The sequence below is a fragment of the Manacus vitellinus genome, unplaced genomic scaffold, assembly GCF_001715985.3.
Source record: "Manacus vitellinus isolate BGI_N305 unplaced genomic scaffold, ASM171598v3 scaffold_24_pilon, whole genome shotgun sequence".
NCBI lineage: Eukaryota > Metazoa > Chordata > Aves > Passeriformes > Pipridae > Manacus > Manacus vitellinus.
Genome location: NW_021939798.1, coordinates 9,257,595 through 9,284,442, shown reverse-complemented (window position 1 = coordinate 9,284,442; position 26,848 = coordinate 9,257,595). Strand labels below are relative to the sequence as shown.

Sequence of the window (26,848 nt, the reverse complement as noted above, 5' to 3'; positions counted from 1 at the left end):
TTCCAGGCTGTAATCCTACTGTGGCAATTTGACCCCACGAGTTAGGCACAAAAAATCATTCGTGTCTGAGTTCTCACTGATTTCAAGGGGCTTTGGGACAGCACTGAAGAGCAGAAGATGAGCAGTCCTGGTCCCACCATGTCCCTCTGGCATGGCATGTTCTCCATGGCTGTGACCAACAACAAAGGCCTGGGAAAAGTGGAAATACATGCAAAATATAGAGAAGAATGTAGAGATTCTTCTCCTGAACACTTCCTGGTATGAACTATAGCTGAAGCAATTGTTGAGACAGAATTTGTGTCTTTCTGAACCAGTCCAAGATGTTTTTAAACACCTAATTTTTCAGCATCTGGGTAGATAAGCTCAGTGATGTTCATTTTAGCGATGATAACGATGATAACAGCTCACTTCTGTCAAACATTTGTGCCCTTCAAACTGAAGGCCTGGAGGTTGAACCCTCAAGTTCATTTTGCCTCATGCCTCTCATCCCACTGCTTGGCTTCTGTGCAGCCTTTGAGCCTCAGCCCCCTGAGCTCAGTAAAAAATTATAAACACCTCGATCTTTCCCACAGCAAGTCTGCAAATCTGCCCCCCCGAGTCCTGGCTTTCATTCATCAGTCTGCAGTTCCACAGTAGCAATATGTTAATGCTTTCAGAAAGGCAGGAATTTCCCTAAAAGCTCTGGGATGTGAGTTGCCCGGACTGTCTGTCATCGCCTGGCTCTTGGCTTGGAGCTGTGCAGCCAATTTGTGACTAATCTTCGTGTCCTTCAAGAGAAAGGGACGTGATGAAGGGACACAAAGGTGCCATCTCTGGGTGCTGTGACAGGAGAGTGATGTCAGGGATGAGCTGCATTGACTTGTGGGCCACCAGGTTCAGGGTGATCCCCACTGTGTGTCCCCTTGTCTGGGTTAAACTCAGCAAAGCAAAGCAGCCCCGAGGTACAGAAGCTGTGGCTGAGCAGTGGGACAGGGCAGTTCCTCCTGATTTCATTTTTATTTATAAAGTCTCAATCCTTGATCCTGACTCAAGTTGATTACATTATATCCCTTTGGACTGCACTGAAGTTATTCCATTACAGATCTGGTTACCTCTGAAAGGATATAAAGTACAACACTCAGAATTATTAAAGAGTGTGTCTGAAATGCTGAATCAAGGCACTGTGTGTGTGTAAGGAACAGCAGACCCTGCCTTATAGGAAACTATTTTCTCTTTCAGAAACACTTATTTTACACTTGGAATATTTTGCAGGGCTGTTTGAAATCATATTTTCTGTAATTATTTCTTTATTCAAGGAACCACCTACTAGAATGTTACATCTTTCTGAATATCATGTCTTACTTCTTCCCTTTTTTTTTCTTTTTTATTCGTATTATTTTCCTATTGATTGCTTCAGATCAATTAGAAAACAACTCTTTCAGCCAGAAAATATCCATATCCATCTGAGGTCAAGCTGTGTTGGGTGAGAAGATTGGCAGCATGATGTGACCATAAGCTGTGCTGCACAGGGGGGTGTTGCTCTGATATACGATGACACTGAATTGTTTTTATGGTGATTTAACATTGAAACCTTATTATGCTGTGAGCCTGAAGTCTCCACTTAGCAAAGCCTGTGTCAGCAATAAAAGCAGTGACTTTCACAGAGGGGAAAGACTCTTCACCTCATTAGGGGTTTGTAGAGGAGCTTTAATGGCAGAGCTTCAGTTTATGGGTAAAACCAGAAGCCAAGTCAGGAGATGAACATCAGGGAACAGGAATGCTGAATGATACATAAACTCACACTGAATGAAAGAAAATTAAGGTCAGAGTAGTCTTATCAATTTTTTGTTAGTTTTTCTCCTAATTGTCTTCAATATAGCACATAATTAAAGCAGATATTTAAATACATGTTAAACTGCTTTTATAGCAAAGGATCTTCCCAGACCTCAGCTTTGGGGAAGGAACACAGCTGAGCACTGGTGGTTATTCTTGAGGAGAGATTTTAGAAACTCCACTGTGAATTTTCTAAACTGACATTATTTTCAAGTTCTGAAAAGCAGTGCTTAACTCTAAATTATTTCTATTTACAAGATATAATTAGCAGGATTGGACATAAAGGGAAATGGGATTATACCAATATGGAAAATAACACTTTGATAGATAAAACTGCATCTTGTACAGATAAAAGTAAACTTTAAAGATGAACTAATGTCTTTAATGGTTTTATGAAATTATGTTGTGATTTCAACACCAATTTCTTTGATTTTTTGGGTTGTGAAAGAGAGGCAGAGTTGGAATTAGTGTTTGCCCATAACCAGAGAAGGCTAAACTGGAGGACTTTCCTACTGAGGTGCCCACGTGGCTGTACAAATTCCCTTCAAACTGGGAATGACATTGTCAGGGTCACATCAGTGCTGAGGTGTCAAAGCCCCAGCTGGCCACGATTTCAGGAAGACGGGAGCGGGTGGAAAGTAAAGAGTCACTCACACTGAGGGAGAGTGGAAAAGCAGGCTCTGAAGAAGCCACTTTTTGTTTCCAAAGGCCATAAATAACCCTTGGAGAGCACTGCACTGTAATGACTTGCAAAAACAGATTTTCCTACAGCAGAAAACGTCCCAGCTGATACGACTGTCAGTGCACCTCCAGGAATACTCTGCCATCAACTCACTGCCAGGGTTGGATTACAGGATATCCTAGTGCTTGTGCAACTCAATTCCCTGTTCATTTTTCAAGATGTTTGTTAGCATGGTTTAATATTTTATGACTTACCAAAACATTTACTTTAGCAAGCTGACAAACACGACTTCCCCGCCTGCATTTCCCTGTTTGTTTTCTTTGTTTTGCAGGATCCCAAATATTTCAAGTCACAGAAGACTGGGAGAGGCCAATTGAAAGAAGGCTGGAGAGAGACCCACCAGCCAATTATGTGCTCCTACAAGCTTGTGACTGTGAAATTTGAAGTCTGGGGACTTCAAACCAGAGTAGAGCAATTCGTACACAAGGTCAGTGAAATGGGAGCTGTTTCTTACCCTTCACATAAGCAGAACTTGAGCACACACAGGAATGTGGCTCTGGTTTTGGAGAGGCCTGGGAGCTCAGCTGAGTCCACTTCAGACCTCTCTCAAGGTCTGAAAGATCTGGAGCAGAGCCAGGGAGTTCATCTCTGGGTACAGACTTGACAAAGCCTGGAGCTGCTCAGGGCTAAGGATGAGAACAGCTATCCATAACATTCTCAGGGCTGGGACAAATATGTGAGCTAAAGTATTTGTGAGTATATATGAGCACTGGACATGTAGCAATGAGGTGCAGAATTCCTTACAACAGGTAGTGGGAAAGTTTTCCAGTCTATTAAACAATGAATTAATGAATGGCATAACAGCCAAATGATAAGATTTTTCAAAGTATTGACCTTCCACGTGTTTAAAAAAACTAAGAAGGAAAAAGAACTGATGCAGAATGTCTAACTGCCCAAAGATTAATGGATTATATGCACATTCCCAATGGATTACATGCTAGTCAAGGCCATGCTGAAGTGATCCAGCTTTGGCAGCAGATCCATTTCTAGTGGGAGACTGGACTTTGAGCCCTTCTGAGCCAGCACCTCTGACTCTGCAGGGCATGACCTCTTAGACCCAAAACTATCACAGTGATTTTCACTTTCAGTGGTGTTGAAAGACAGCGGTGTTACTTTTCTGAGGTGTTTTGTTGCTATTTAACCCTTTCCCTGTTTGCAGGTGGTCAGAGACATCCTGTTGATCGGTCACCGGCAGGCGTTTGCCTGGGTGGATGAGTGGTATGGTGAGTGTGCTCCAAGCTTGGCCCGTTTCTAAGGGCTCATGCAAAGCTCAGGACAATTAACAGCAGATTTCCATTGGATTTCCTGGACCATCATGTCCAGAGAGGTTGTGGACTCCCATCCCTGGAAATGTTCCAGGCCAGGTTGGACAGGGCTTGGAGCAACCTGGGATAGTGAAAGGTGTCCCGGCCCATGGCAGGGGGTTGGAATGAGATGAGCTTTAAGGTGCCTTCCAATCCAAACCATTCCATGATTCTGTGGTCATCAGGTCCTCCTGTAAGTTGTTCATGAACAATGAACTATGAGATGTTCACAGTTCCAGGAGGTGGAACTCTGAGCAGTTTCTCTGACCCTCTTGGACCTCATTTGCTGCAGGTTCTTTGTAACCAGAGCAGGCTGGATTTAGGCAGCCAGGAGGCAGCATCCAGGGATGCCTTTCCATCCCAACATCTGAGTGTACCTGCCCCAGTGCCCTCTCCCTGCACTGCAGGCAGGGAGGAGCTGCCCCTGCCAGGAGAACCTCCTTCAGGTTTGCATAAAGCTTCTTATTAAGGCTGCATTAACATGCAGTCATTTCCCTACTGCAAGCTCCAAAGGCCTCTGATCCAACACAATTCCAACTTTCTAGGAAAGTTTTAAACTGCTAATGTGGATTGCAACAAAGAAAAGGTGAAGCTTTTCTGAAAAAAGGTGGATATGAGCATAAAGCCTGCTGGATCTGATGCAGCAGCAGCTGCATGCAGAAAGTGTTGGGAATCCATGAGGCAGCCCTGGGAATGGGCACTTCCAGTAGGACACAGTGATCTGAATATCAAAAAAGTCAATTAGATTGAATGAAATAAGCTTGTGGAGTTATTAAGCCTTTTACATGTATTTTCAGTAAGACATATCCATCATTGTAGATACTCATCAAACAAGTTCTGAGGCAGTCCTGTAACATGTAATAGGAGTTTGGGAATATATTTAGAATGTTTATTTAGACCCTCCTTAAGCTTCAGGAAACACCAATTCGGGCATTTTTTAATTTTAGATTTTTTTCTTTTCTTTTTACCTGAAACAGAGTGATCCATTTTTTCCCCTGTACAAAGTCAGGGTAACTGATAACTTTAAATAAAGCAGCCTGACTTCGTGTAAAAATTGAGCCCATAAATTTGCCCCAGATCTACCCAAAAAAATCTATACAGTGAGACACAGAGAATGTTACTGGGAAGCAAAGTGTCAGCTGTACTTTAGCAGAGTTACTGGTAATGATGGCAAATGAGTAGCCCTGAAGTTAAACTGAATAGTTTAGCTCAAAAACATTTCACCACAGATTTTCCCCCTCCTAACTCTGAAATCACCCTGTCAAAAATACTCTTTCCACAAATGAAATACTGTGGTACACAATTCCCTCATGGATTTTTACTGTCATGGTGAGGCTTTTTGTTAACTAATACAGTGAACTTTTAGAGCTTAATTATCAGGGAAAGTACAGAACCTAAAAAACATGGCCCTGCTAAAACAGATGTGAAAAAAAGACTCAGTGTACAGCATCAAAAATTTAATTTTTAAAGTCTTTTAACATCTTTAAAAATAAAAGTTTGAGAAAGACCTGGAGATGATGGGAGTCAGCTGAAGTGAATGAAATAATCAGTGTGATAAACAGTGTGTTCTGTTGTGGATATTAGTGGCTGGTTGCTGTTACTGACACTGTAAGTATGAATGTCTTGTCATTAAATTTACTGAACTATATTTAGCTTTATTATGAAGAAATTCTATTCTCTCAGTGTTGTTTACTAATAAAGAGCATGTTCTCTGCTTGGCAAAGTGCATCCCAGCATGTTACTGACACGGCTTCTGAGCTTGTTTTTCTTTCCAGATAACACTAAAAGACTGAAAAAGCAGGAGTTAGTGGTATTCCAGGTTTCCTTTTGATCAGAATTTTAGACTGCATTTCTTTTTACCGATGAATTATGACACTGTGCTGCAGATATAATGGGTGAGGTTGTGTCTTTCCTTAAAAGCTGCCTCATAAAATGCAGCAGGAGCCTCCTGGCATGGAACAAGGAGTGGTGTGATACAAGAATTTGCAAGTCCTGGTGGCACATAATAAACTTGAGAAAAATGGGAGCCTCAAGAGTAGATCACACTGTGCAGGACCAAAGGGGCACCCATTTGCAAGTCGACTGTGCCAATAAAATGCTCTTTTAAGTGTCAGGAGTAAAAAGTTGATGGCTGTTTTTATGAGGCTCCAAAGTTACCAAACCCTTGTAAAGAACAGACCAAAATCCTGACACCATTCCTGTTCTGACTCCTGACTCCCAAGTGGATTTATTGAGAGCATGGGAATACTCAGAAGAGTAAGGTCACAAGTCAATTATTGGATTCTTTATGTTTTTACTGGAGTTGTGGTTGATGACAAATCCTGTTAAATCTGTAATTATTGCCTGGTGTTACGAGACAGACTGAGCTGGTTGGACACCAGAGCCAGGCCTGGGCAGTGGGAAATGATCCTGCTGGGGGGATCAGCCTGATTTGTAGGATATTTCTAATTCTTATAATTCATTAAATTGCTTCAGGCTCCACAGCTTGTAGTCACTAATGTAGTCACTATTAATTCACTTCCCTGTGTAAGTAAATGTTAGTTGCTGCAATCTAAGCTGGGGGGCTTCTAACACTTAATTTGCTGGTTATGAGCTGTACAGTGCAAAGATAACGTGAAATCTTTTTGCCAGTGCTGGAAAGGTAAGTAAACATTTATAATGTTTATAATGTTTTCTATCCTTTTTTCCAAGGGATCTTCTAAAATCTGCTTAGAAGATCTTGGCCTTTGCCAAGGCCTGCTCTTCAGTGCTTCCTGCCTACCTTACATTACACAGACACTCCTAAACAATTTCCACTCCTTCCTGTTCTCTGGCTCCCTTTGACTTAACCTCCTTGCACCTTCCTTGGCTGACACAACTACCTTTATGAGGCAATTTTCATAAAGCTAGTTGCTCCTTGCTTTTTAAAAAAATCCTTTGTTGGCTTCTGCTGAAAGACTTTGTGTTCCTAGAACCTTCTCCTTAAAAAAAAAATAATAAAAAAAAAATTAAGTTTGCCCTGAATCAATGGAAAATGCCAACAATTTTGAACTTTTTACAGATATGACTATGGATGATGTTCGAGAATACGAGAAAAATATGCATGAAAAAACCAACATTAAAGTTTGCAACCAACATTCATCTACTGTGGATGAAATAGAGAGCCATGCCAAAGCAAGAGTAGGTCAATTTTTAAAACATCCTCAGCTAATAACACCTGCACAGACCAGAGGAGAGCAACCAGCTGATCTTGCTGACCAGCCAGTGGAGTTTTGGGGAGGTTTTGCTCCAGCAGGAACAGAATCTTTCTCCATGAAGTGCAATCCTGCCCTTGGTTTGCACTTTAAACCTGCCCCTGGTGTATGGAAGGGTGGGGTTGGGCTCCCTGTCCTCCAGGAAAACACAATGCTCAAATTTCAGTTGGATGCATAAAGAGGAAGTTAAAGAGGAGTTTTACTCCTAGTCTTTAAATAGTTCAAAAATGCAGGAGTTCACAGTGCTTCAGTCAAAAAGCCAGGAATGGGGGGAGTGGAAAATTGCCATGGGACTGCTAAAATTCTTTGTTTCACCAGGAAAAAAAGAATCCAATGAATTATTCACTCTTTTCTAAGTAATTTTAATGTTGTCATTGATTGACTACCAACAAGGTGGGAAGTATTTTAAAAAGTATTTAACAGCAGTTTGTGGAGAAGGGCAGGTTTCTGTGTATGTTCTTTGATTGAAATTCTGGAAATTTCATGAAGTATTTTATTTGCTAACTTGAGCACCACATGCAGAGGTCTAAAATTAGAGATTGTTACTCCCTGCAGATAGAAAAGATGCAGTGGTCTTTGCTTTTGAATGTCATTATTCCTTTATTTCTACTCACTGCTCTGTCAAACTCAGTGATGGTTTTACTCGTGTAACGAATTGGGGCAAGGTCTGAAGGGCTCCAAGTCTTTCCTTGGTTTTTACTCAGTGCCAGTTGTCACCAGCCTGAGAAAGGTGTTGTCTGAGTAGTTACCAGGAAGGTAATTCTTGTGTTTGTAATGCAGCAGCTCCACTGACATCAAGGTTACCCTCTGTAGTTGAGAATTAGTTTGGATTTTGGCTCCACACTTCAGGATTTGGCTCTGAGCAACGTCTGCCATCCATAGTTCCCCTGTGGAATAATTGTCACTGAGGTCAGAACAGAAATTGTCATTAATGGAATTTATAAAAAAGGATCTGAGCCTTCTTAGCTCAGGGGAAGGGCTGTTTTACTGCACTGTGGGTAAGAGCAGAGGGGAGTTAAAGCAAGTATGAGCCAAAAAGCAGAAGTCAACTGAGGGGGCATCAGGTTGTTCATGTCTGCATTGGAAACGAAGAGTCTTGGAGGCTCCACTCAGCAAGATTGCACTTAAATGGCCAGTGCTCTGGGAAACCTGCCTGTCCCCTCCCATGTTTCCAAGGCAGCTTTTGGTTCCCCTTGTCCAGAATTCCTCCATTGGAATCTCTGCCGTGCCTGCACCGGCTCCCTGAGATGCTGGGGGGGATTTGGGACCCCTTGAGTGCAGGAACACTCCCACACTGTTACAGGGTGTGAAATGAAATGTAGAGCAGCAAAACGGGTTCAGATCTCTCTGCAGCACGAGCAGGTACAGCCCCTCTGAGACCATCTGTTTATTGCCACCACTTCTCAGGTCTGAAAACAGCCTCGATCTCACTCCTAATAACTGTGGCTGGAGAGCTCCCTGGAATGTTGGTGCAAGGGAGAGGGAAGGCAGCTGGCAACGTGCATGCTTTTGTTTATTTAATATCATGTTGTAATACAACATAAAGCTGCTTTTACATAACATTTGCAGCCAAGGTTACACATGCCTCCAGCTGGGTGCTGTTAAAAAGTGTGGATGCCCTGGCAGTCCAGGGTTTGTCACACATTTGGTCATCACCACTGCCAGTCCAGTGCCTCAGACACCCAAATGGGCAAGAATTCTAAACTGATTAAAAGCCTAGTTTATTTCTGGGTTTTTTTGAGCTTTCAAGGCTCGATCTATAAATGTTTTAATGAAATATTTCGAATTCACGAATTTAATGTGACATTCAATGCAAACCTTCAGTTGGCTCGGTGGGCGTCTTGCAGGCACTGCAGGCGTGGAGCAGCAGGTTCCAGAAGAGCCTTCCTGATTTTCTGCTCAACTTCCCAGTTTGTAGCAGATGTCACTCCTTTGGGATCGCATCGGGAAAGTTTTGCAGGGCTGGGCTCAGGCAGAGCCCGTCCATGCTGGGGTCGCTCTGCCCTCTTGTGGGGTTCGACAGCACCGGGACACCTCTGGCACCTGCAGGACGAGAATTCCTGGGATCCCATTATCCATCGCACGCTGGCTTTAATCTCTCAGCTCCTTTCGCCTCCGTTTTGCAGGGAATGGAGCAGTGGATTTGTCACCCGGCCATCAGGGTTTAAGTGCAGTTTCTGGATGGAAAGTTGGAAGGCACATTGTGGCTTTGTTAAGTGAGAGGGAATTCTTCAGGCTTTAATAGTGGAAAAGCAAAAGGGGCTCAGTTCTGTGAATGAAGCTGCAGCTACAAGTCAGTGGAGGGAGAGAGAATTTTTCATCCCTCGATAATTAAAGCAGATGAACAAACCCATGAGAACCCTTTACCCATTTGGGTTCATAGCCTAAATGAAAACCTCAAAACCCCTTTCAGTTTTATTTTGCTTGAAGTTCTGAAAAATTCTACCTGCTGACTGTTTACCCACTGTGCAATAGCTGGATTTTCCCAGCGATTCCAGAAGCAGCAATCTTTATTCAGCTCAGACCCACGCAGGAGAACCATTAGGATGTGATTAATGGACTTAAAACTTTGTTTCCTTTAGTTGTGCTTATCGTGCTCCAGTCAGTGCATTACAATGGGGAGGCATTCGTGTGGAGAATCACTTAATGAGATGCATGATAAGCAGTCATTCCCTGATTTAGAATTTGGATGGAAGTAGTTTAACTGAGCTAGTGAAACGATCATTTGAAATCATTCTAACGTGCCTTTGTATTTCATTCCCTCTCGCTGAAGACATGACAATGGATGAAGTCCGAGAGTTTGAACGAGCCACTCAGGAAGCCACCAACAAGAAGATCGGGATTTTCCCACCGGCAATATCTATCTCTAACATTTCCATGCCTTCCTCAACCCGCAGTGCTCCATCTAGTGCTCCATCAACTCCTCTCTCCACAGATGCTCCTGACTTCCTAACAGTTCCCAAAGACCGGCCTCGGAAAAAGTCTGCTCCAGAAACTCTCACCCTTCCAGATCCATCCAAAAAAACCTTTTAAATTAACCCTGCATGTTTCCTCCTGATAAGCCATGTCTGCCACAGCAAGAGTGACATAACTCAATTGCTACAAAGGTCGTGGTGATTTGTTGGTTGTTTTTTTTTTTTTCTTGCTTAAAATAATCTTCCTGGTGTGGAAAGGTGACTTCTTTCCTCAGACTCGATCCTTAAAACCTTCTGAGAAGTGCATGCAAGAGAACATAGTTTATATATTCCTAAAGTAGTGTTTCAAGCCATATGGTGCATCTTACTGACATCCATGGAAAAGTCTGAGGGGATGCTCTAAATGAAAATCAATCCTCCTGTAGCAGAGTCCTGCCTGCAAACCCTCATCTAGGTCACAGCATTTATAATTAGGAGTAGGTATTTAGTAAAGCTGCCAAGGACTTCTGAGGCAAATTAGTGCCAACTCAAACGCAGGGTTAACAGGAAAAAAAAACCTTCCCATTTTCTTCTTTTATAGCTGATTTTAAAATCCTTCCTACTCTCAGGCTTCTCCTGTGTGTGTTTATAAACCTTTGACCTGTAACTCATTGTACTGGAACACCAACAGATTCACATTTCTCTCAATATGACTCAGGATTTGGGGCCTAAAACGCAAAACACAAATCTTTTCAAACCTAAAGTATCACTGTATCAAAGCCCCAATTGTAATTAATTATACTGACTTTGAGGCCATTGAACTATTTCTATCTTGCACAGAATTTGTAAAAGAAACCACCTATTTCTTGTAGATAATGTATTTTACTAGCTCTGCCCTGTCCCTTTGTGAGCTCAGAGTCCGTGTGGTGTTCATCAATGGTGTTCTGTGCTTGAGGTTGACAAAGAGCAGCTAAAATGTGCCAGTTGAGAAGCAAAACTAATGAATTCTGTCTTTTCCTTGCTGGAAGAAGAGTAGTGGTCAGGCTGTGAAACCTTGGATGTAAAGGAAAGAAAATATGAGGCTCTTTTTTCTTTCCTGCCTCACATCTTTCCTAAACAGCACAATCTCCTGGATCATCTGGGGAAGGGGGGAACAAAATCAGTCACTTTAAGAAGCAAACGAACCATGGGTGACCTTGAGGAATCAGGAGTGTTCCTCTTGGTCTGGCTGTGCAATCATTCTTCAATCTCAGGAATTCAAATGTAGACAAGGATGTTTCCCAGAGGGAAGTGTAGGTTGTGGAAGGAGGAGTAAAAGGAGTGGCAGGAGGGTTCTCTTCCTTCCTTCCAATTCCAAGTGTGAACTCGGTGAGACCCTTTCCCTGCTGACCCTGATTTGGGGCACTTTGCTCTCTCCCACACAAGTTGCTGTTTGGTGGCTGCTGGCAGGACCTGTCTCCTGGTAGCTGTTCAACAAGCTGCTGTTCAATCCCCAGGGAATGACAGCTCCCACCTGGATCATGGCCAGAGCAGGGGATGTTTTGTACCACTGCTGACCTGGGGCATTGAAACAAGAGAGTCCTGCAGAGCTGAGCTGTCACTGAATATTGAACAATCAGTTTGGGGGTGGCCCCTCACCTGGGCAGGAGGTCACAGTGGCTGGAATGCAGGAACTCCTGGATAGATGCAGCTGCAGTCCAAGTTACGTGGAATGTGTGGCATTTAGGGGGTAGTTTTAGTAGCAGGAGAAGTAATTCCATTGCCAGCTTGCACTGCAAACAGGTGTATGTTTGTCTGATAGTGACAATCCTGTAGCCAGCAAAATCCAGGAGCTCTCTGTGGGTTTGACTTCCTGTGTTCTCCCAGTCCTGTCCGTGCTTGGCTTTGCTTTTCTTCCCAAAGCTGGGAATTCCGAGGGATTGGTACCTGATGGGTGATGCTTGGTTTGTTTAAAAAGCAGCTGCTGTAATGATGCAAACAAAACTTTCCTGCTTTGGTTTATGATTTCACTTCAACAAGGGTGCAGATTATACAATCATGACTATAACTGCTCTAATCCTGTTTTCATCATTATTAATTAATATCGTGAGTGGAACATTGAAATGAGGAGGAAGGTCTGAGTACTTCAGTGCAACACCTTGAGGCAAAGGGGTTGTTTTCATTACTGACTTTTCCCAGTCAGCTTTCTGTTGTATTTTCCAACATGTTTATTAGGATTAAAATAGAGAGAGTTTTGCAGGTGTTCCTCACTTCTTTTGCAAAAGTACAAGCTGTGATTATTTTCTGAGTACATCTTCAGAGCATGGTGCCAGGCACCACAGCCGTGTTCCTGTTCTCTGCCACAGGGACAGGAATTCCAGGATACAGCTCTGCTAGGACTTGGCAAGGAATTTTTTATCAAGGATACAGTTCAGAGGAAAAAATGTGCTTAGTTTGTTCGGGTTTCTATGAAAACCTGCTCCCAGCTCTGCTTGTGCTTTGATGTATTTGGGATAGAACAGTCGTGGCAAAACAACTGGCAATTCAGTGCAGCTTCAGAAGGGTTGATCTCCTAATAAATCAAAAAGGGAGGGACCCAGAAAGGCTGTGAGGAGCAGCACATTCCTGAAACACGTACTTAATAGGACTTCTTATGAATGTAATGGTCAATTTTGTAAATGACTGGATAAATCCTATGGAAAGAAAGTATTTGACCTTATTCTTTGGCTTTTTTTGATTATTCTGGAAGGTGATTTTGTGACATCTAGTAGCCAATTTGCATTAATTGCTGCTGTAGAGACTTTGAAACTGAAATATTTGTTCCTTGAATTTCAGTTTATAACAAGACCGCTGTACTTTGTTAAAACTGCTTTGAAGCTTGCTGCACTATAACTTCAAACTGATGTGTTATCCTTTGAAATAAGCCAAATGTATATGCTTTTTATCAAATAGTGAGTGCAGTAAGAGAGAATTCATGATCTTGTCGATAGGAGATTTTCTGTTGCCATTGTTTGGACTTGGTTTTCTCTGTGTAAGTTAAAATTGCTAAATAAGTCTAACAATGTTTTGCTTTAAATGAACAGCATGGTCATTGAATTACGATCTCCTGTAGTTTTGTGGTGTCACTAAAACAGGTTTTCATTGGTTTATTTCATTTCTGTGATAATTTCTGTATGTCCAGTAATCCATTTCTTTAATTTAGAGCGCTGATGGCAACATCAGGCAATGCATCACCACCATCCAAGAAGGACCAAGTCTTGATTTGCTCTGCATGTTAAATAGTGCAAGGCTCAGCGGGAGAATTTGACTGTCATTTTTCTCATTCATATCACTTAGTTTCTGGGTTTTTTCCGAGTTATTTATTATTTTTAATATTGTATTTTCCCTTGCATTTTGTTGTAAATAAACTACCAACAACTATTCTTTACAATGGGGACTATTTCCTCTTACTGGGTCTCCTCTGGGCAGGAACCTCCTCATTAACATTTACCCATTAACATTTCTACCCCCAGCTCTGCAAGCCACTTCCTCAGAATTAAATAGCACAAAGAATTGGCTTTGAAAGGAAAATTCAAAGCACTTCCAACCTCTCCTTGGTCCTGTTGTACCTCAGCTCTGTAAGGATTTTACCAGGGCAGGTTCCCCACCAGTCTGGCATTGGCCCATTCACTTGTAAATGACCATTGGGTTGACAAGGAAGTTTTTCCAGTGGGGAATCTAATTCCCTATGCAGGATTTGGCAGCCCAGTGTCCTACCAAACAACTGGAAAATACTGGAAAAGAGACCACTCAAACCCTCTCAAACTTGTCTCCAAGTCAGTTCATTTTAGTCAAAAACATTTTCTCCCTACAGCGGCTCTTGGAGCATTTCAGGAGAGTCTTTCTCCATAGAAACGCAGCTTCCCCTGCTCCAGAGGAACGGCAGTGCAGGGTCAGGAGGGAAACGCTTCACAGCAGCTGGGACAGGACGGGGGGAACAAGGAGAGGACTGGATCCCCAGTGCCCCCCAGTGATCCAGTGATCCCAGTGGCCCGTACGTCCAGTGATCCCAGTGACACCGGATCCCAGTGATCCCAGTGCCCCAGTATTCCCCAGTGACCCAGTAGTATCCCATTGGGACTCCCAGTGACCCCAGTGATCCCCAGTGCAGAGCGTGACACTGGCGGGCGTTGGGTTGGGACCGGGTGTGTTTTACAGTTTGGGCGGGGCTGCGGTGGAAATATGAACACACTCGAATCCTACACCGCTGGAAACGCCTCCCAGAGCGGTGACACCGGACCGCGGCCCGTGTAACCCTCGGGGCCGGGCTGGGCGGGTGCAGCGGGGACAGTCCCACCCGCATAGGGGACAGTGTCACCCGCACAGGGGACAGTCCCACCCGCATAGGGGACAGTGTCACCCGCATAGGGGACAGTCCCACCCGCAGCGGGGACACCGCAGGGGCAGGAGCTCATTGCATTGTCCGGAACCCAGCGATGTTTTATTGCGGAGATCAAACCCCAGCGAAGCCTTTTACCTGATGCCATGCTAATTGGCACACACGTGACCGCTCTCATTAACATAGTTAACCCGCCATTAACATACAATTGTCTCCTCTCATTAACATACAGTTAACCCCTCCATTAACGTAGGCATGACACTTCTCATTAACATACAAGGGACCCCTCTCATTAACATACACATACAAGAAGCCCATCTCATTAGCATATACGTGACCCTTTATTAGCATACACGTGACCCACATTAGCATATGCATCGCCCCTCATTAGCGTGCACGTGCCCTCCCTCATTAGCGTACACGTGACAGCGCGGCACGCCGGGACGCTCCCGTGGGAATGGCCGTGGGAGTGACCGGTGCCGTGCGGGAAGCCCACTGGGGACAAGTGACTAAGGCGCTGAATCCTGACTGATCTCGACTGTTCTGAGAACAGTCATTGATTTTACGGCATTTACAATATTTACACGTTGGGACAGCACCGTACACCCTGTGCCGGAGGCCGCGCCACAGCCGCGCTCCGGTCGCGACATTCGCCGTCCCTGTCGCGACCCTGGGCCCTCCCGCCGGCCCGCCCGCCGGGTCACGCCCGGGCGCGCGCGCCGCGCCGGGTCTCGCGAGAGGGGCCAGCCAAGATGGCGGGCGCTGTGCGAGAGCTTTCACGCTGCCGGGCCGGCCCGGCGCGGCCCCGGGAATAGCCTCGAGCCGGCCCCGGGCACCGACCGTCGTGCTGTCAACGAGCGCGGCCGGAGCGCCACGCTCTTTCAAGGTACCCCCAGCGCCTCCTCGGGGGCGCCCCGGCTGCGAGGACCCGCGCGGGTGCACGGGCGGCGCTCCTCTCTCCTCATTCCCCTTCTGTTCCCTCCTCCCTCCCGGCCTGACGCGCCACCCCCGTCCCTCTGCCCGATTGTCCAGGTTATTTCTCCCTTTGCCGATGTTCTCTCCCCATTCCCCATCGCAATAATCACCTCCCTCCCGGTGCCCGCGGAGCTCCGGGCTCGGCGCTGTGTCAGGTGCGGGGCTGGCGGCTGGAGGAGAAAAGGGTTTAGTTTGCAGCGCTTGGAACTGAAAGCATGTGCTGGTCTGTGTTGATTATTTCGGTGACCGTAATAAGAAAACGAGGCAAATATTTGAGTCTCTTTCTGTAAGTGGCTTTCACATTCATGGGTTTGGGGGTTGTAGTGATGGGATAAAGGAGAATGGGTTTAAACTGAAAGGCAGTAGAATTAGATTAGATATTGGGAAGGAAATGTTGACTGTGAGGTTGGTGAGGCCCTGGCACAGGTTGCCCAGAGAAGCTGTGGCTGCCCCATCCCTGGAAGTGTCCAAGGCCAGGTTGGACAGGGCTTGGAGCAACCTGGGCTAGTGGAAGGTGTCCCTGCCCATGGCAGGGGGTGGAGTGAGATGAGCTTTAAGATCCCTTCCAACCCAAACCATTCCATGACCTGTGTGGATTGATGATACAAGCCCCTTTGAGTTGTTTATTCCCACTGCCAAGACCAAATGTGAGAACAGAACTATGTTATAAATACACCCTGTGTAGCTCTGGAGCGAGGAGAGGGGGTTGAGTGCCCTCACAACAGTCTGTAAATCACACAGAACAGGAGCTCAGACAGTACCATCCATTGCTCTTGGTCTCACTTACCTTGAAATAGGAAGAGAAAAACCACATGATTGTATTAGTGAGGAAAACCACATTCACTAGTGATTAAAATTAGTACCTGCCCTTTGGAACAGCTCTTCCTCACACCTGTGCTCATGGGATGAGCCCTTCAGACTTACAGGTCAAAGTTCTTTCTTATGTGAAAAGAAAGAATTCTAATTGATGTAGAGTTCTTTCCTGTTATTCTGCAGTTGCTGGTGTTAAAGTCAGGAACGGGAATGCTCCAGAGGAATTGGAGTGTAGCGGTTTCCATATTTTGCTATTCTCATTCAGATCAGATGTTGCTGCCTTGCATTTCCTTTCTGGGATGAGAAAAGTCCCCAGAGTCATCTGTTATATGTTATATTTTAGTGACAGTGCCTTTGTTCTGACTCTTCCAGATCTCAGATCAGAAGCCTCTGGGCTGCTGGTCAGTGAAACATGGGCAGGTTCTCACCTGTCCTGTCGTGTGCAACTTTGAGACTCACGAGTACATCGCTGTTCATGACGACAGGGTGAGAGCCTTTATCCTTCTGTGGGGGAAGAGAGGATATGGTGGGTCCTCTGAGGGAGTGTGGGGAGGAAACTGGCAGTTTTTGGTTGAGTGTAAAGGTGTGGAGCCCTCACAGCACAGCAGTGACATGAGGGTTACTGTGCTGAGCAGTTACCTGGTGGCCCTCTAAAGCATTCTCAGTGCCTGATGCATTCATTCCCTAAGGAGGAGTTATTTCTCCTCTTGTGTCTCCAGTTACAGCTGCATGACCATTGTACTGAAATGATTGTAACAGTTCAGACCTCCAGCCTTATTTTCCTGCTCTTGTTTCACAGTTAATCATTTCTCTGTGCACACGTAGCATTGGCTTAGATCGTGCTGAGCCTTTGGCTTTTCCTTGTTGTTGTTGAGGAAATATCTTTCCTGACCTTTCATTTTACCTGCAACGTTCTTTTCTCTGTCTTAATCTGTCTCCAGATTTAGAGTTTAGAGTTCTGCTGTATCTTTTTCCTTACTCTTTCCCATCCTTTCTTTCCAGTTCAGGATTTCTGAGCTTGGTTTCTATTCCAGTTATCTCTGCTTCAGCTTCTTCTCACACAAACCACCCCCCTGGGGCAGTTCCCACTCAGATCCCCGGGACTACTTCTTGTGTATATTCCTCCTGGTGCAATTTGCTGATATTTTGGGTGCTGAGAAGTCTGTTTGCTACTGTTTTATTGGGCTTAAAAATGATGCTTTTCTTAAAGGTTTTAAGAATATGGAAGAATGAAGATATTAACTTGGACAAGGCCTTTAAAGCAACAGTAAGTCTCTTCCTTGTGTTTGCTCTTATGGGAATGTTTTGGACCCTGGTGGAGGGAAGAGATGCTCTAATTTTCGTAGTATTGATCATATTTAGCTGACCAGTGTTTTAATTTGTGCTCCAGGATGTTGTGGAGTATTGCAGGAATCCACTTGGACTGACTTTATCATCCAAATATTGCTCTTAAAACGATTCATATTCCAAGGCCAAAGTTTCTGAGGACTTTCTTTGAAGATGGTGAATTGTATTCAAATGTAGATCTTTGTCTTCTGCTGATTGGTGTGTTAAACAGCACTTTGTGTGAACTCCTGACCCTCAGTTATGGTTTTTCTGGTGTGATTCAGGGATGTGATGCTCATCCTGGCTTTTTGCTGGGCAGTGACTTGCATTATTTATAGTAGATCTACATTGTTAGGAACCTTAAAGTTTCATCATTCCTCTGTTAAAAGTTTATTGGAAGAACTTTAAAAAAACAAATGAATAAAGCATTTGCCTTTCAAGGTGATGGACTGAAGAACCCTGATTTCTTTTGATTCTCTGCAGCTCTCAGCAGATGTGCACAGGATACATTCCCTGCCCCAGGGAGGGCCCGTGGTGCTGTTCAAGGGAGGGGGTGTCCGAACTCTGGATGTGCTTTTGGAAGCCCCACAACAAGAGATTGAAAACATTATCTCAGATGAAGCCATCAGGTGAGTGATGAATTTTATGGCAATTCTCACTTGGAGGAACCTGCCCACGAGGATGGAAGTTGTTCCCTTTTGGAGGGGATGGGGAGAAATCAAGGGCCAAGATCTCGGGGCACATCGTTTTTCAAATCTTAGAATCATGTATATAAGTATCCTAAAAATAAGAAGCTACCTAAAGAATAGGTATAAACCTGACTTTAGGTATAAACCTAGAATTTGGAACATGCTCATGCAGTTTTCTGGTTTTAGGTGGAGTGGAGCTTTTATGGAAAGTCAACAACCTGTGGTAGTTTTCGCTACTGAGAAAGTGAGTCAAATACTTTCCCCTTTTAAAAACTTCCATAGCAGCAGATCTTAGTGCTTTTTACAAAATCCATCACCTGTTTCATTTGATTTTAAGAGCTTTTAGTGAAATCATTATCCTGATTTAATCAATGCAGCAGTTAAATGGAAGTTGTGTTGCTTTTAGGGCTGGGCTCTTGGAACTGCATAGAACAATTAAGATGAAACACAGTAGACATTGTGAGACACTTCATTGCTCATTGTGAAGATCCTATTTAGTAGGATTTATATTTTTTGTAAAGGAATTATACATGAATCTGTATATTCAAATGCTTCTTTCTGTGAATCCATTTGTTACATCAAATTAGAATTTTCTTTACGTGCCACAAATTCCTAATTTTGCATAACATTCAAAGTTAAGCAGTACTAATATCTGAATTTCTGTTCTGTCTTCTTTGTGTAAATTAAAGGAACACGTTATATTTTTTTGTTTGTTTCAGGATGGGGACTTTTTTGTCTATGTGCAGAAACCCAAGCTGGACAGTGTCCACAAGTACAGGCTGGAGCCACAGGAATCATCTAAACCACTGAATTTCACAGCATATCTAAAAAACCAAACTGTCACACTTCTGTGTTTGTGTAAGTTACCTTTTCTAACAGGATGTGATAATGAAGCAAAGACTTATATGAAAGGACATGAAATGTTGATATTTATGAATAGTGGTTTAATATTTTTAGCTCTTTAAACTTTCTAAACCAGCTAGAAGTGGTAATTAAACCTTCCTAATACTCTAACTGTTCCTACCTGTTATCACTTGTACTTTGTAGATCTCCTGCTGTACCATTATTTTGCTGCTTTGCATCACAATGTGTCCTTTTAATATCCTGTGTGATTTCTTCCTTGAGCATTCACTGGATTTTGGTCTTTTTAGATGTACCTTTGCCATATTGTATCAAATAATTTTTCATAAAAAAGAGTAATCCCTTTTTTTGGACAGATTCCAATGACTCTGTGTACCAGGTTCTGATACCTCTGCAGCAAGATACTGAAGAGGAAGAAGAAATTTTGCCCAAGTCACTGCTACTGAACCTTTCAGTATCTGGAAGTGTTCTGAAAGGAGCATCTTTGGTAGTCCTGGATGAAGACCACGTGGCAGTGCTGGGCAGTCTGGCTGCACCTGACAAAGAACCCAGAGGTAACTTGAAAAATCACAGTAAGATGTCGTGAGATCTAAATTTTATTGTGCTGCCCCTCTTGTTTAAAGCTCTTCACTGGAAAACCAGCTCACCTTTGAACCTTGAGCTCTGACCTCAGTGACATAATTCCCAGTGCTGGATACTTGCTTTGGAAACAGTTATTTCTGTTTCCACAGATGCTTGTAACGGAAAGTAGCAAAGGCAAGTGTAGCATTTGTGTTGCTTTTTGGGTTTGTAACTCCTGTCCTTTTCCTCAGAGTGCTTGACCATATGGAATACAAAATTTCAGACCTTGCAAACCTCCAAGGAGCTGCCCCTGGGGACCAGTGGCCAGGTAAGTTCAGTCTGGATTTGTCCCCAGGCTTTGTGTGTTTGACAGCAGGGAAGGGAGTGTGGGGCTGCAGAGCTCTGCTGAGGAGCAGTGGGGGCCAACTCCTGAAGCAAAATTAATATTGAGCAGTCAATGGGTTGTTTCTGTTGGAATATTTAGCAAGAGAGGAGTGGCTTTTGGCAATTTCTGTGATTAATTTAGTACCTTCTCACTTCTGATGGTCTTGATTGTTTGGTGCAAATGAAATCACTAATTAAATACAAAACCCAGCCAATTGTTCTGTTCAGACAATTTGCAGTTGATGGCCTAAATGATTCTATGATCTCCCAGAACAGTATTTCAAGGTAATTTCAAGTGTCAATTAAAACAACACCTAAGTAATAAATGCACCAGTGAACTGGAACAGCTGACTGGTTTTGTCTTAATATTGAACAAGAGGGAACCTAAAAAGAAAAATTATCAGTGGACTTAATGCCTCAGAGCAGCCACTGTGCTTTAAAACATCTCTGTAAAAATACCCAACAGAAAACTTCTAATTTCTGTATTTAAAATCAGCAGGTAATGAAGATCTGCTAACAAGTGTTAAACCTACTGAAAGTAGTTTAATATAATCTGATCACTGCCTTTTATCTGAATTTTATAGTAAGGAGTTCCCTGTCAGCTTGTGCAGAATGGACTTCTCTGCTCACCTCATTAATGGTACATTTTAATATTTTGCAGTTGTGGTGTTATGAGGAAAAGTTTTTTTTAACTCATGGCAAAGTGCTGACTGTGATTATGTACAAGTGTGAAACATCATCCCTGGCAGCTGCTGTGGGAAAGCTCAAGGACAGTCAAACCCCTGGTAAGATTTTTTTTATAATTACAGGGGAAAACTCTTGTAAAAGAAAGACTTCTGAATTTGTGTAAAAGTTATTTTAATGCAGTCCTATAAAAATCAATTGATTCTGAACAGCTTGAAGTTACCTAACCCTGTATTGTGTTCCTGGCTGTTAAATTTACTGCTGCTGGGAATGCCAAAGCACACAAATGTTTGAATTTTTGTGACTTCACTTAACCTGGGTTGTCATTCAGGTACTGGAAAATTACTGAAAATATTGGAATGCTGGTGCTGAATACTGAAAACAAAAGGAAGTGCTCTTTCCTAAAATATATTTTCAAGGATTTTGTGATTAGATAGAGCAATGTCAAACCTTAGTATGTGAACTGCAGTTTAAAATTGTTCTGTCATAGTGGTTTTCATTGAACATTGCATTGGGAAAATGTTCTTGCAAATAGTGCTCAGAATAAATTGTGTAATAACTTCTTTTCCTCCCAGAGGCAGAATGAAGAAACAGGATGAGAAAAAAGTATGCTGCTGAGATAAAACTGGCAACTTCCTTGGCATAAAATCACTTAGGTTATATTTCAGAAAGTTATCTACTAGCATAAGAAGTTAATGCAATATTCATACTTTAATAAACGTGCTTTATGTGTTACCTTCATATTGTTTCATTGGTGTGTTCACAGGTGTGTCTTCCTTTGTGAACTGGGACACCCTGGAAGGTGAAGACCTGGTGGTTTCCTTCCAGTCCCAGGAGTCTGTAGCTCTAAAATCTGAGTCCAGAATGAATGTAAGTTGGCATCAGGGTCATGTGAGGTTTTTGTTTGTCTTGTCTCTTCCCCGTGCTGCTGATCCCTTTTAGCTGTTGTAGCAGAAGGAAATTTCACATTGTGTTGCTCATTGTTTCCAACACTGTTCCTGGAATTGGGGTTACTGGTTGTAATCTGTGCAGTAATTTGACACATGAAGTTCCTGGTTGTCTTGCCTGAAATCCTTAAGTGAATAGTCACTGAATAGTAACTGTTTATTTTTCTTTGCCATAGTTAAGATCAAGAAGGAGCAATGTTGCCAAAGTACAACCAGAGAACTTCTCAGTTGGGCAGCTCTTACTAAATCTCAAAGTAAGTAAACCAAATATCCTCAAGCAGTGTTTAGACACTGAGAATATTCCAGGTGTCTCTTAAGCTGTTATCTTTTTCTGTGTCCTCTTGCACACATCAGGTTGACAAGGCTGCCTGGAACAGGTGAGTTGAAGGATGTTATTAGTTGTGCAAGAACAGAATTTGGGCTTGATGAAATTCAGTTCTGTCATAGGAGGGTGTTTGAGAACTGTACAGTGCAGTGCTTATAACAGCTGAGTTCTGAAAACTTGCACAAATTTGTTCATTTTTGATGACAACCTCTTACAGTAAATAAGGTGGGAGGATATTTTACCTGAACTCTGCTTTTTTTACGTTCTTATTTATGGGTTTAATTTTGTTGAAGGCAGTTTGGCTCTATGAAGTCTGAATGCTGGGAAATCCACTGCAAATGCAGGAATAAGTTATTTAATTCCTTTCTGGAACTCGCTGCCAATGTTGTGGGAGGTTAAGCTTCCACTGTTGTGTGAATGTACCTGTATTTCACCTGTGGCTGAACACCTTGGGAATGTTCTTGAAATAAAAGGTGATTAATCCATGAGTAGCTGAAAGATACAGTTACCTGAGTTCAAAGGCAGTAATTACCTCATTTGGCTCTTTCATGCTTGATTGATTATCAAAACACAGAGTGGTGAGGGATTTTTCTGTAAATATTTTTAGCTTGAGATCAAAACTAAGTCTGTTTCTACTTGGTGTAATTAGTACCAGGACAGTTCTCCAACCTGTGCCTTGTGTTTCTGAGTTGTGCGATATTTGTCTTTTCCAGGATGCTCCTACAAACGTGTTAGAAAAGGAACTGAAACAACTGATGTCAAAATCCCAGACACCAGATTTACAAGCTGCCATTGGGAGTGTGGTCACTGCCCTGACAAACAGATGTAAAGCAAACCCAAGGTACTACCCTCAAAGTTTCCTGCTGCAGATAGTGGAAACCAGAGACTTGTCCTACAGGTAATGAATGACTCTGCTCTTTTTAAACTGTGGGGAGTAGTCTTTAAATATAAAATTAAAAAAGTAGAAATCCCTTTCTTCATAAAGCACTCTTGAATTATCAGAATCTACTGTCAAAGGTGCTTATTTTCTGATGAAGCTGATGTTTTACTTAAAAATCCAGCTGGGGGAGCAAGATTAGTACCACTGCCTTAGTTGTAAATGTAGTTCTCAGTGGGTGTGAACTGTGCAACCTATTAATTGCTTATTTTTACAGTTTATGTCCAGATTTAATGCCCATTGCTTTGGAAAAAAGAGATTTCTATCTCTTACAAATCTGCCTGCAACGGTTTCCAGATATTCCTGAACAAATGACCTATGCTTGCTTGAAAACATTTCTAAGGTAACTTGAAATCACTTCTTTTTTTCTTCACCAACTTTTAGTATATGTTTTTACTTTCATAGTAAGCTCCAAAGAGTATGTACTGCTGGTGGGTTGATGGCATTGCTGATTTTTAAAGCTAATGATTAAAAGTCTTACATGTGTGGCATTTTCTCCTGCAGCATTAGTGACGCCTATCTTCGAATGACAGATGTGGACCTGGACTCTGTCATCTGTTACATTGATGTTGAATTCAACAATAAGGGAGTTAAGACTGAAATTGTAGAAAATGGTTTCAATGCAGAGCTGGACCAGGACACATGTGACACCAAAATCCCAAGGCAAAGCCATTCCAAGAGTGATGGTGAATCCTGCCCCATTGGACCTCACAGGGCAGCACTGTTGTATCCTCTGCAGTGAAGGGAAGCCAGTGCACTGTATGTGCTGTGGATGCTTCTATTTGACACATCTTCTATTAGTGCTGAAAATTTTGGATAGGAGAAGTTCTTACTCAGTAGAAAAATGGTTTAGGATATGGAATCATACAATGGTTTGGGTTGGAGGGGATCTTAAAGCTCATCCAGTCCCACCCCGTGGTGTGGGCAGGGACACCTCCCACTAGCCCAGGTTGCTCCAAGCCCTGTCCAGCCTGGCCTGGGACACTTCCAGGGATGGGGCAGGCACAGCTTCTCTGGGCAACCTGTGCCAGGGCCTCCTCACCCTCACAGAGGAGAATTCCTTCCTAACATCTAACCTAAATTTCCCCTCTTTCAGTTTGAGTTATATAAATAGAAAATTTTTAACGAGCTACATGTATAGAAACATATCACTTTTAGAAAGCATCTACACCAATTTAAACTTATATTATTGCAAAACTGTTCTCTATTCAAGAGAAAATCAGTGATTTGGATGTTTGCCTGTTGAACCACGAGGCAGTTACATCCTTGCAGTGAACACAACTGTTCAAGGTAACTGTTTTGTGATGTTTTAGTTGCTGTCAGTATTTCAGGATAGAAATAAGGATGATTCAAGTAGGACTTGTCTCAAAGAACGTGGAGAAATACTATATTTAGAATTCACTCTGGTTTGTAGAAACTGGTATTTTTCCTGCAGTTTTATTCCCTTAATAGCACTGCCCAGAAATGCTGTTCTCCATTCAGCTTACAGTGAAACGTTTCTTTTGCCTCACCTGAAAAACCTCCCAGCTCAACATGTTATTGTAAGTATGTTGACTTTGAAAAGTGTAAAAACCCTTGTTATTTTGTGGGGAGAGAAAGAAAAGAGAGTTTTTCAATTGTATGTGAGAAACTCACCACTCTTAGTGGAGTCTGAATAACAAATTAATGCATCAAAATTAAATTGAGGTGCCTAATAAGATTTAATGTTAAGGAATGTCACAGTTTTCCACATATGTATGGAAATTTTACTAATTTTTGTAGTCCTTGCTTATTTTAGAACCCTCTTTATGACCCAGCCTACTTGGAAAATGTTGTTTATATTTTGTTAGAAAGTAATGGTGCTTTTGCTTGATTTAGATGCTTCCTAAAAAAGGAACAAGACACGTTGATTTAGTCGGTTCCATCAGCAACAGAAATTTAGAAAATATGAGAAACAAACTGTACACTCTGTGTAATGTCAAATGTAATACAAATCAAGATCTTCTCAAAACATCTCAGTTGAAGGAAAAAACCCACCAAACTCTCCTGTTCCTCAAAACCTGAAATTTAACTTCAAGAACTGCATGTACCTGAGTGTATATGTGGCTTTCCAGTGATTTCAGAAAAACCATCTCAGAACTGACACATCTCCTCACTGACCTTATTCTGACCAGTAGCAATTTATTTTTGGGTACTGAAAGTGAAAGTGGGACTAGGGTTATTAATGTTGATACAAGTTTTAGGAAAGTTCCTAGAAAGGTCTTTGTCTGAATTACATTGCACTGGCACAGTCACTGGAACAATGATTACCCCTAACTGTAATTTACATTGAATATTGCTGAGAATTTTCAAACATCCAGCTGTGGGTGGTGTAAGAGAACCATAAAACTTGTTTTTAATGTGTAGTATACAGATATCTATGTTGCTTTAACAACCAAATTAAAAAAACCTTCATGAGTATTACTGTGAGCAGGACAAAACACCTCAGTCTGTTAAATGTTTGCCCTTTAAAAATGCTCTGACTTTTCTACTTTTAGCTGTTTCTCAGGTATTTGTATTACCTGTATGTGAAGTGCAGTGAAAAAGTGAATACCACTCTTCCTGGAGTTCGCTCTCCCACTATAAATCAGGTGAGAAATTCATTCTAAGACTTGTATTTCTTCTCTTTCTGTGGTGTGTAAATTGGTGAGTAGTTGTGAATATCTGAAATCAACTGACATCTACATTCATTTTAGAAAGTATTAATACAACCTGTATTGTCAGATGTAACACTTTAACAGTGAAAACCCAAAAACTCAAATATGAGCCCCTGCATTTTGCATTAGAAATTAATGTTTCAGAGTTGAGCTTTTAAAGCAAAATCTGTGTCATTTGCAGATTGTGAAAGTGTAAGTGTTCTTTTCTTGGTTTATCTTCAGATCATGGATTGGATGTGCCTGTTACTTGATGCTCATTTCACAGTCATGGTGATACTGCCAGAAGCAAGAGAGTTGCTTTCAAACCTGCATAAGTTTGTGAGAGCCCAAGTAAGTTGCATCTTCTGGGATGATTATTTAATTTTCAGTTGGGTTTGGAATCATTGAGGAGGGTGAAAGCAGGCAGCAGCAAATTATATAGTGAATTAAACAATGTCTGTCCTCCTCTGTGTGCTCCTTCCTGAGCAGGAAATGGCAGTTGCTTCTGTCTCATTGTGATTTCAAAAGCTGCTGTGTTTGTTTGGTTTAAATATCTGAAACTGTGCAGAACCACAGGATGACGATGTATGAAAAGAATTAAAATGTATTTTACTTTAAATGTCTGTGTTTTCTGTTTTTTTTAGGTGAGGTTCTACTCTGAACTCAACAAGATTGAAGGAAGTTTGAGGGAATTACAAAGACTTAACCACCTGAGAGACTCTCAGACCTATTCTATTGAAGTGCTGGAAATCATTTGAATTGGAAATTCACTATTAACACATTTATTTTTTATTGATTCCTTTTATGACAGGGATGTATTAGCACTCCATATTGGGGATGTGAAAAGTTGTTTTCTACATAGGAGGAGCCCGGTTACTCTGTAGCTACATGGGGGTTGTAAGTTTGAAACTCATGTATTAAAAGCTCTCTTTTTGACTGGATGAGGAGCTGGATGCTTGATTGTATTTTCATGTCACATTTTGATACTCAATCATAAGAACATCCTAAAATACCCCATCATTCTTGGCCAAACACAAGATGGTTGTGGCAGAAATGCTGAGGGCACTTGCTGGACTTGGGCTGTGTAAGTTTGAAAGAGCTGCTCCCACAGTTGAAAGCCTTAAGACACTTGGGAAGTTGACCTGTTCCAGTTGTGTTTATACACTGTTTGTCAGTACCAAATGTATATAAAAGTAAAATTTAAAAAAACCCCACTGCAATGGCAGCTGAAGATTCATATAGAGGGGGACTTCTTGGCACTGGTAGCAGTTGTTTTCCATTTTCTGAACAAGAAAACTCAGAATTTAAAATAACATTCTTAACTACATCAGTCTGTTTTCTCCAAGTACT

General features: G+C 42.4%; 2 protein-coding genes across 3 annotated transcripts in view; both read left to right on the top strand.

Moving 5' to 3' along the window:
- PITPNC1 (phosphatidylinositol transfer protein cytoplasmic 1) overlaps positions 1-13,394 on the top strand; it is a 76,552-nt gene extending 63,158 nt beyond the window's left edge. The window contains exons 7-10 of one of the 2 annotated variants that reach the window (XM_018073113.2): positions 2,826-2,981; positions 3,714-3,777; positions 6,899-7,017; positions 9,865-10,301. In XM_018073113.2, coding sequence (XP_017928602.1) covers positions 2,826-2,981; positions 3,714-3,777; positions 6,899-7,017; positions 9,865-9,870 — 345 coding nt within the window. In that variant the 3' untranslated portion in view covers positions 9,871-10,301. Of the gene's footprint in view, positions 1-2,825; positions 2,982-3,713; positions 3,778-6,898; positions 7,018-9,864 lie in introns of both variants that reach the window. The other variant, XM_018073111.2, reaches the window with a different exon arrangement.
- A 3,087-nt stretch (positions 13,395-16,481) lies between these two features.
- Positions 16,482-26,445, top strand: NOL11 (nucleolar protein 11). Its single transcript, XM_029960142.1, has 17 exons — positions 16,482-16,616; positions 17,341-17,397; positions 17,940-18,085; positions 18,332-18,389; positions 18,865-19,003; positions 19,363-19,560; positions 19,819-19,895; positions 20,613-20,736; positions 21,402-21,505; positions 21,759-21,836; positions 22,621-22,805; positions 23,062-23,187; positions 23,349-23,570; positions 24,307-24,385; positions 25,361-25,453; positions 25,742-25,849; positions 26,143-26,445. Exons 4-17 carry the CDS (start codon positions 18,348-18,350, stop codon positions 26,254-26,256), a joined length of 1,689 nt encoding a protein of 562 aa, XP_029816002.1. The 5' UTR covers positions 16,482-16,616; positions 17,341-17,397; positions 17,940-18,085; positions 18,332-18,347; the 3' UTR covers positions 26,257-26,445.
- Positions 26,446-26,848: the final 403 nt, after the last annotated feature.

Coding starts and splice junctions, on each gene's coding strand:
- NOL11 (XM_029960142.1), top strand. CDS start 18,348: ATGGAAAGTCAACAACCTGTGGTAGTTTTCGCTACTGAGAAA. Junction 23,571..24,306: donor CCTCACAGGGCAGCACTGTT/GTATCCTCTGCA, acceptor AGCACTGCCCAG/AAATGCTGTTCTCCATTCAG. Junction 25,454..25,741: donor GCTCTCCCACTATAAATCAG/GTGAGAAATTCA, acceptor GTTTATCTTCAG/ATCATGGATTGGATGTGCCT.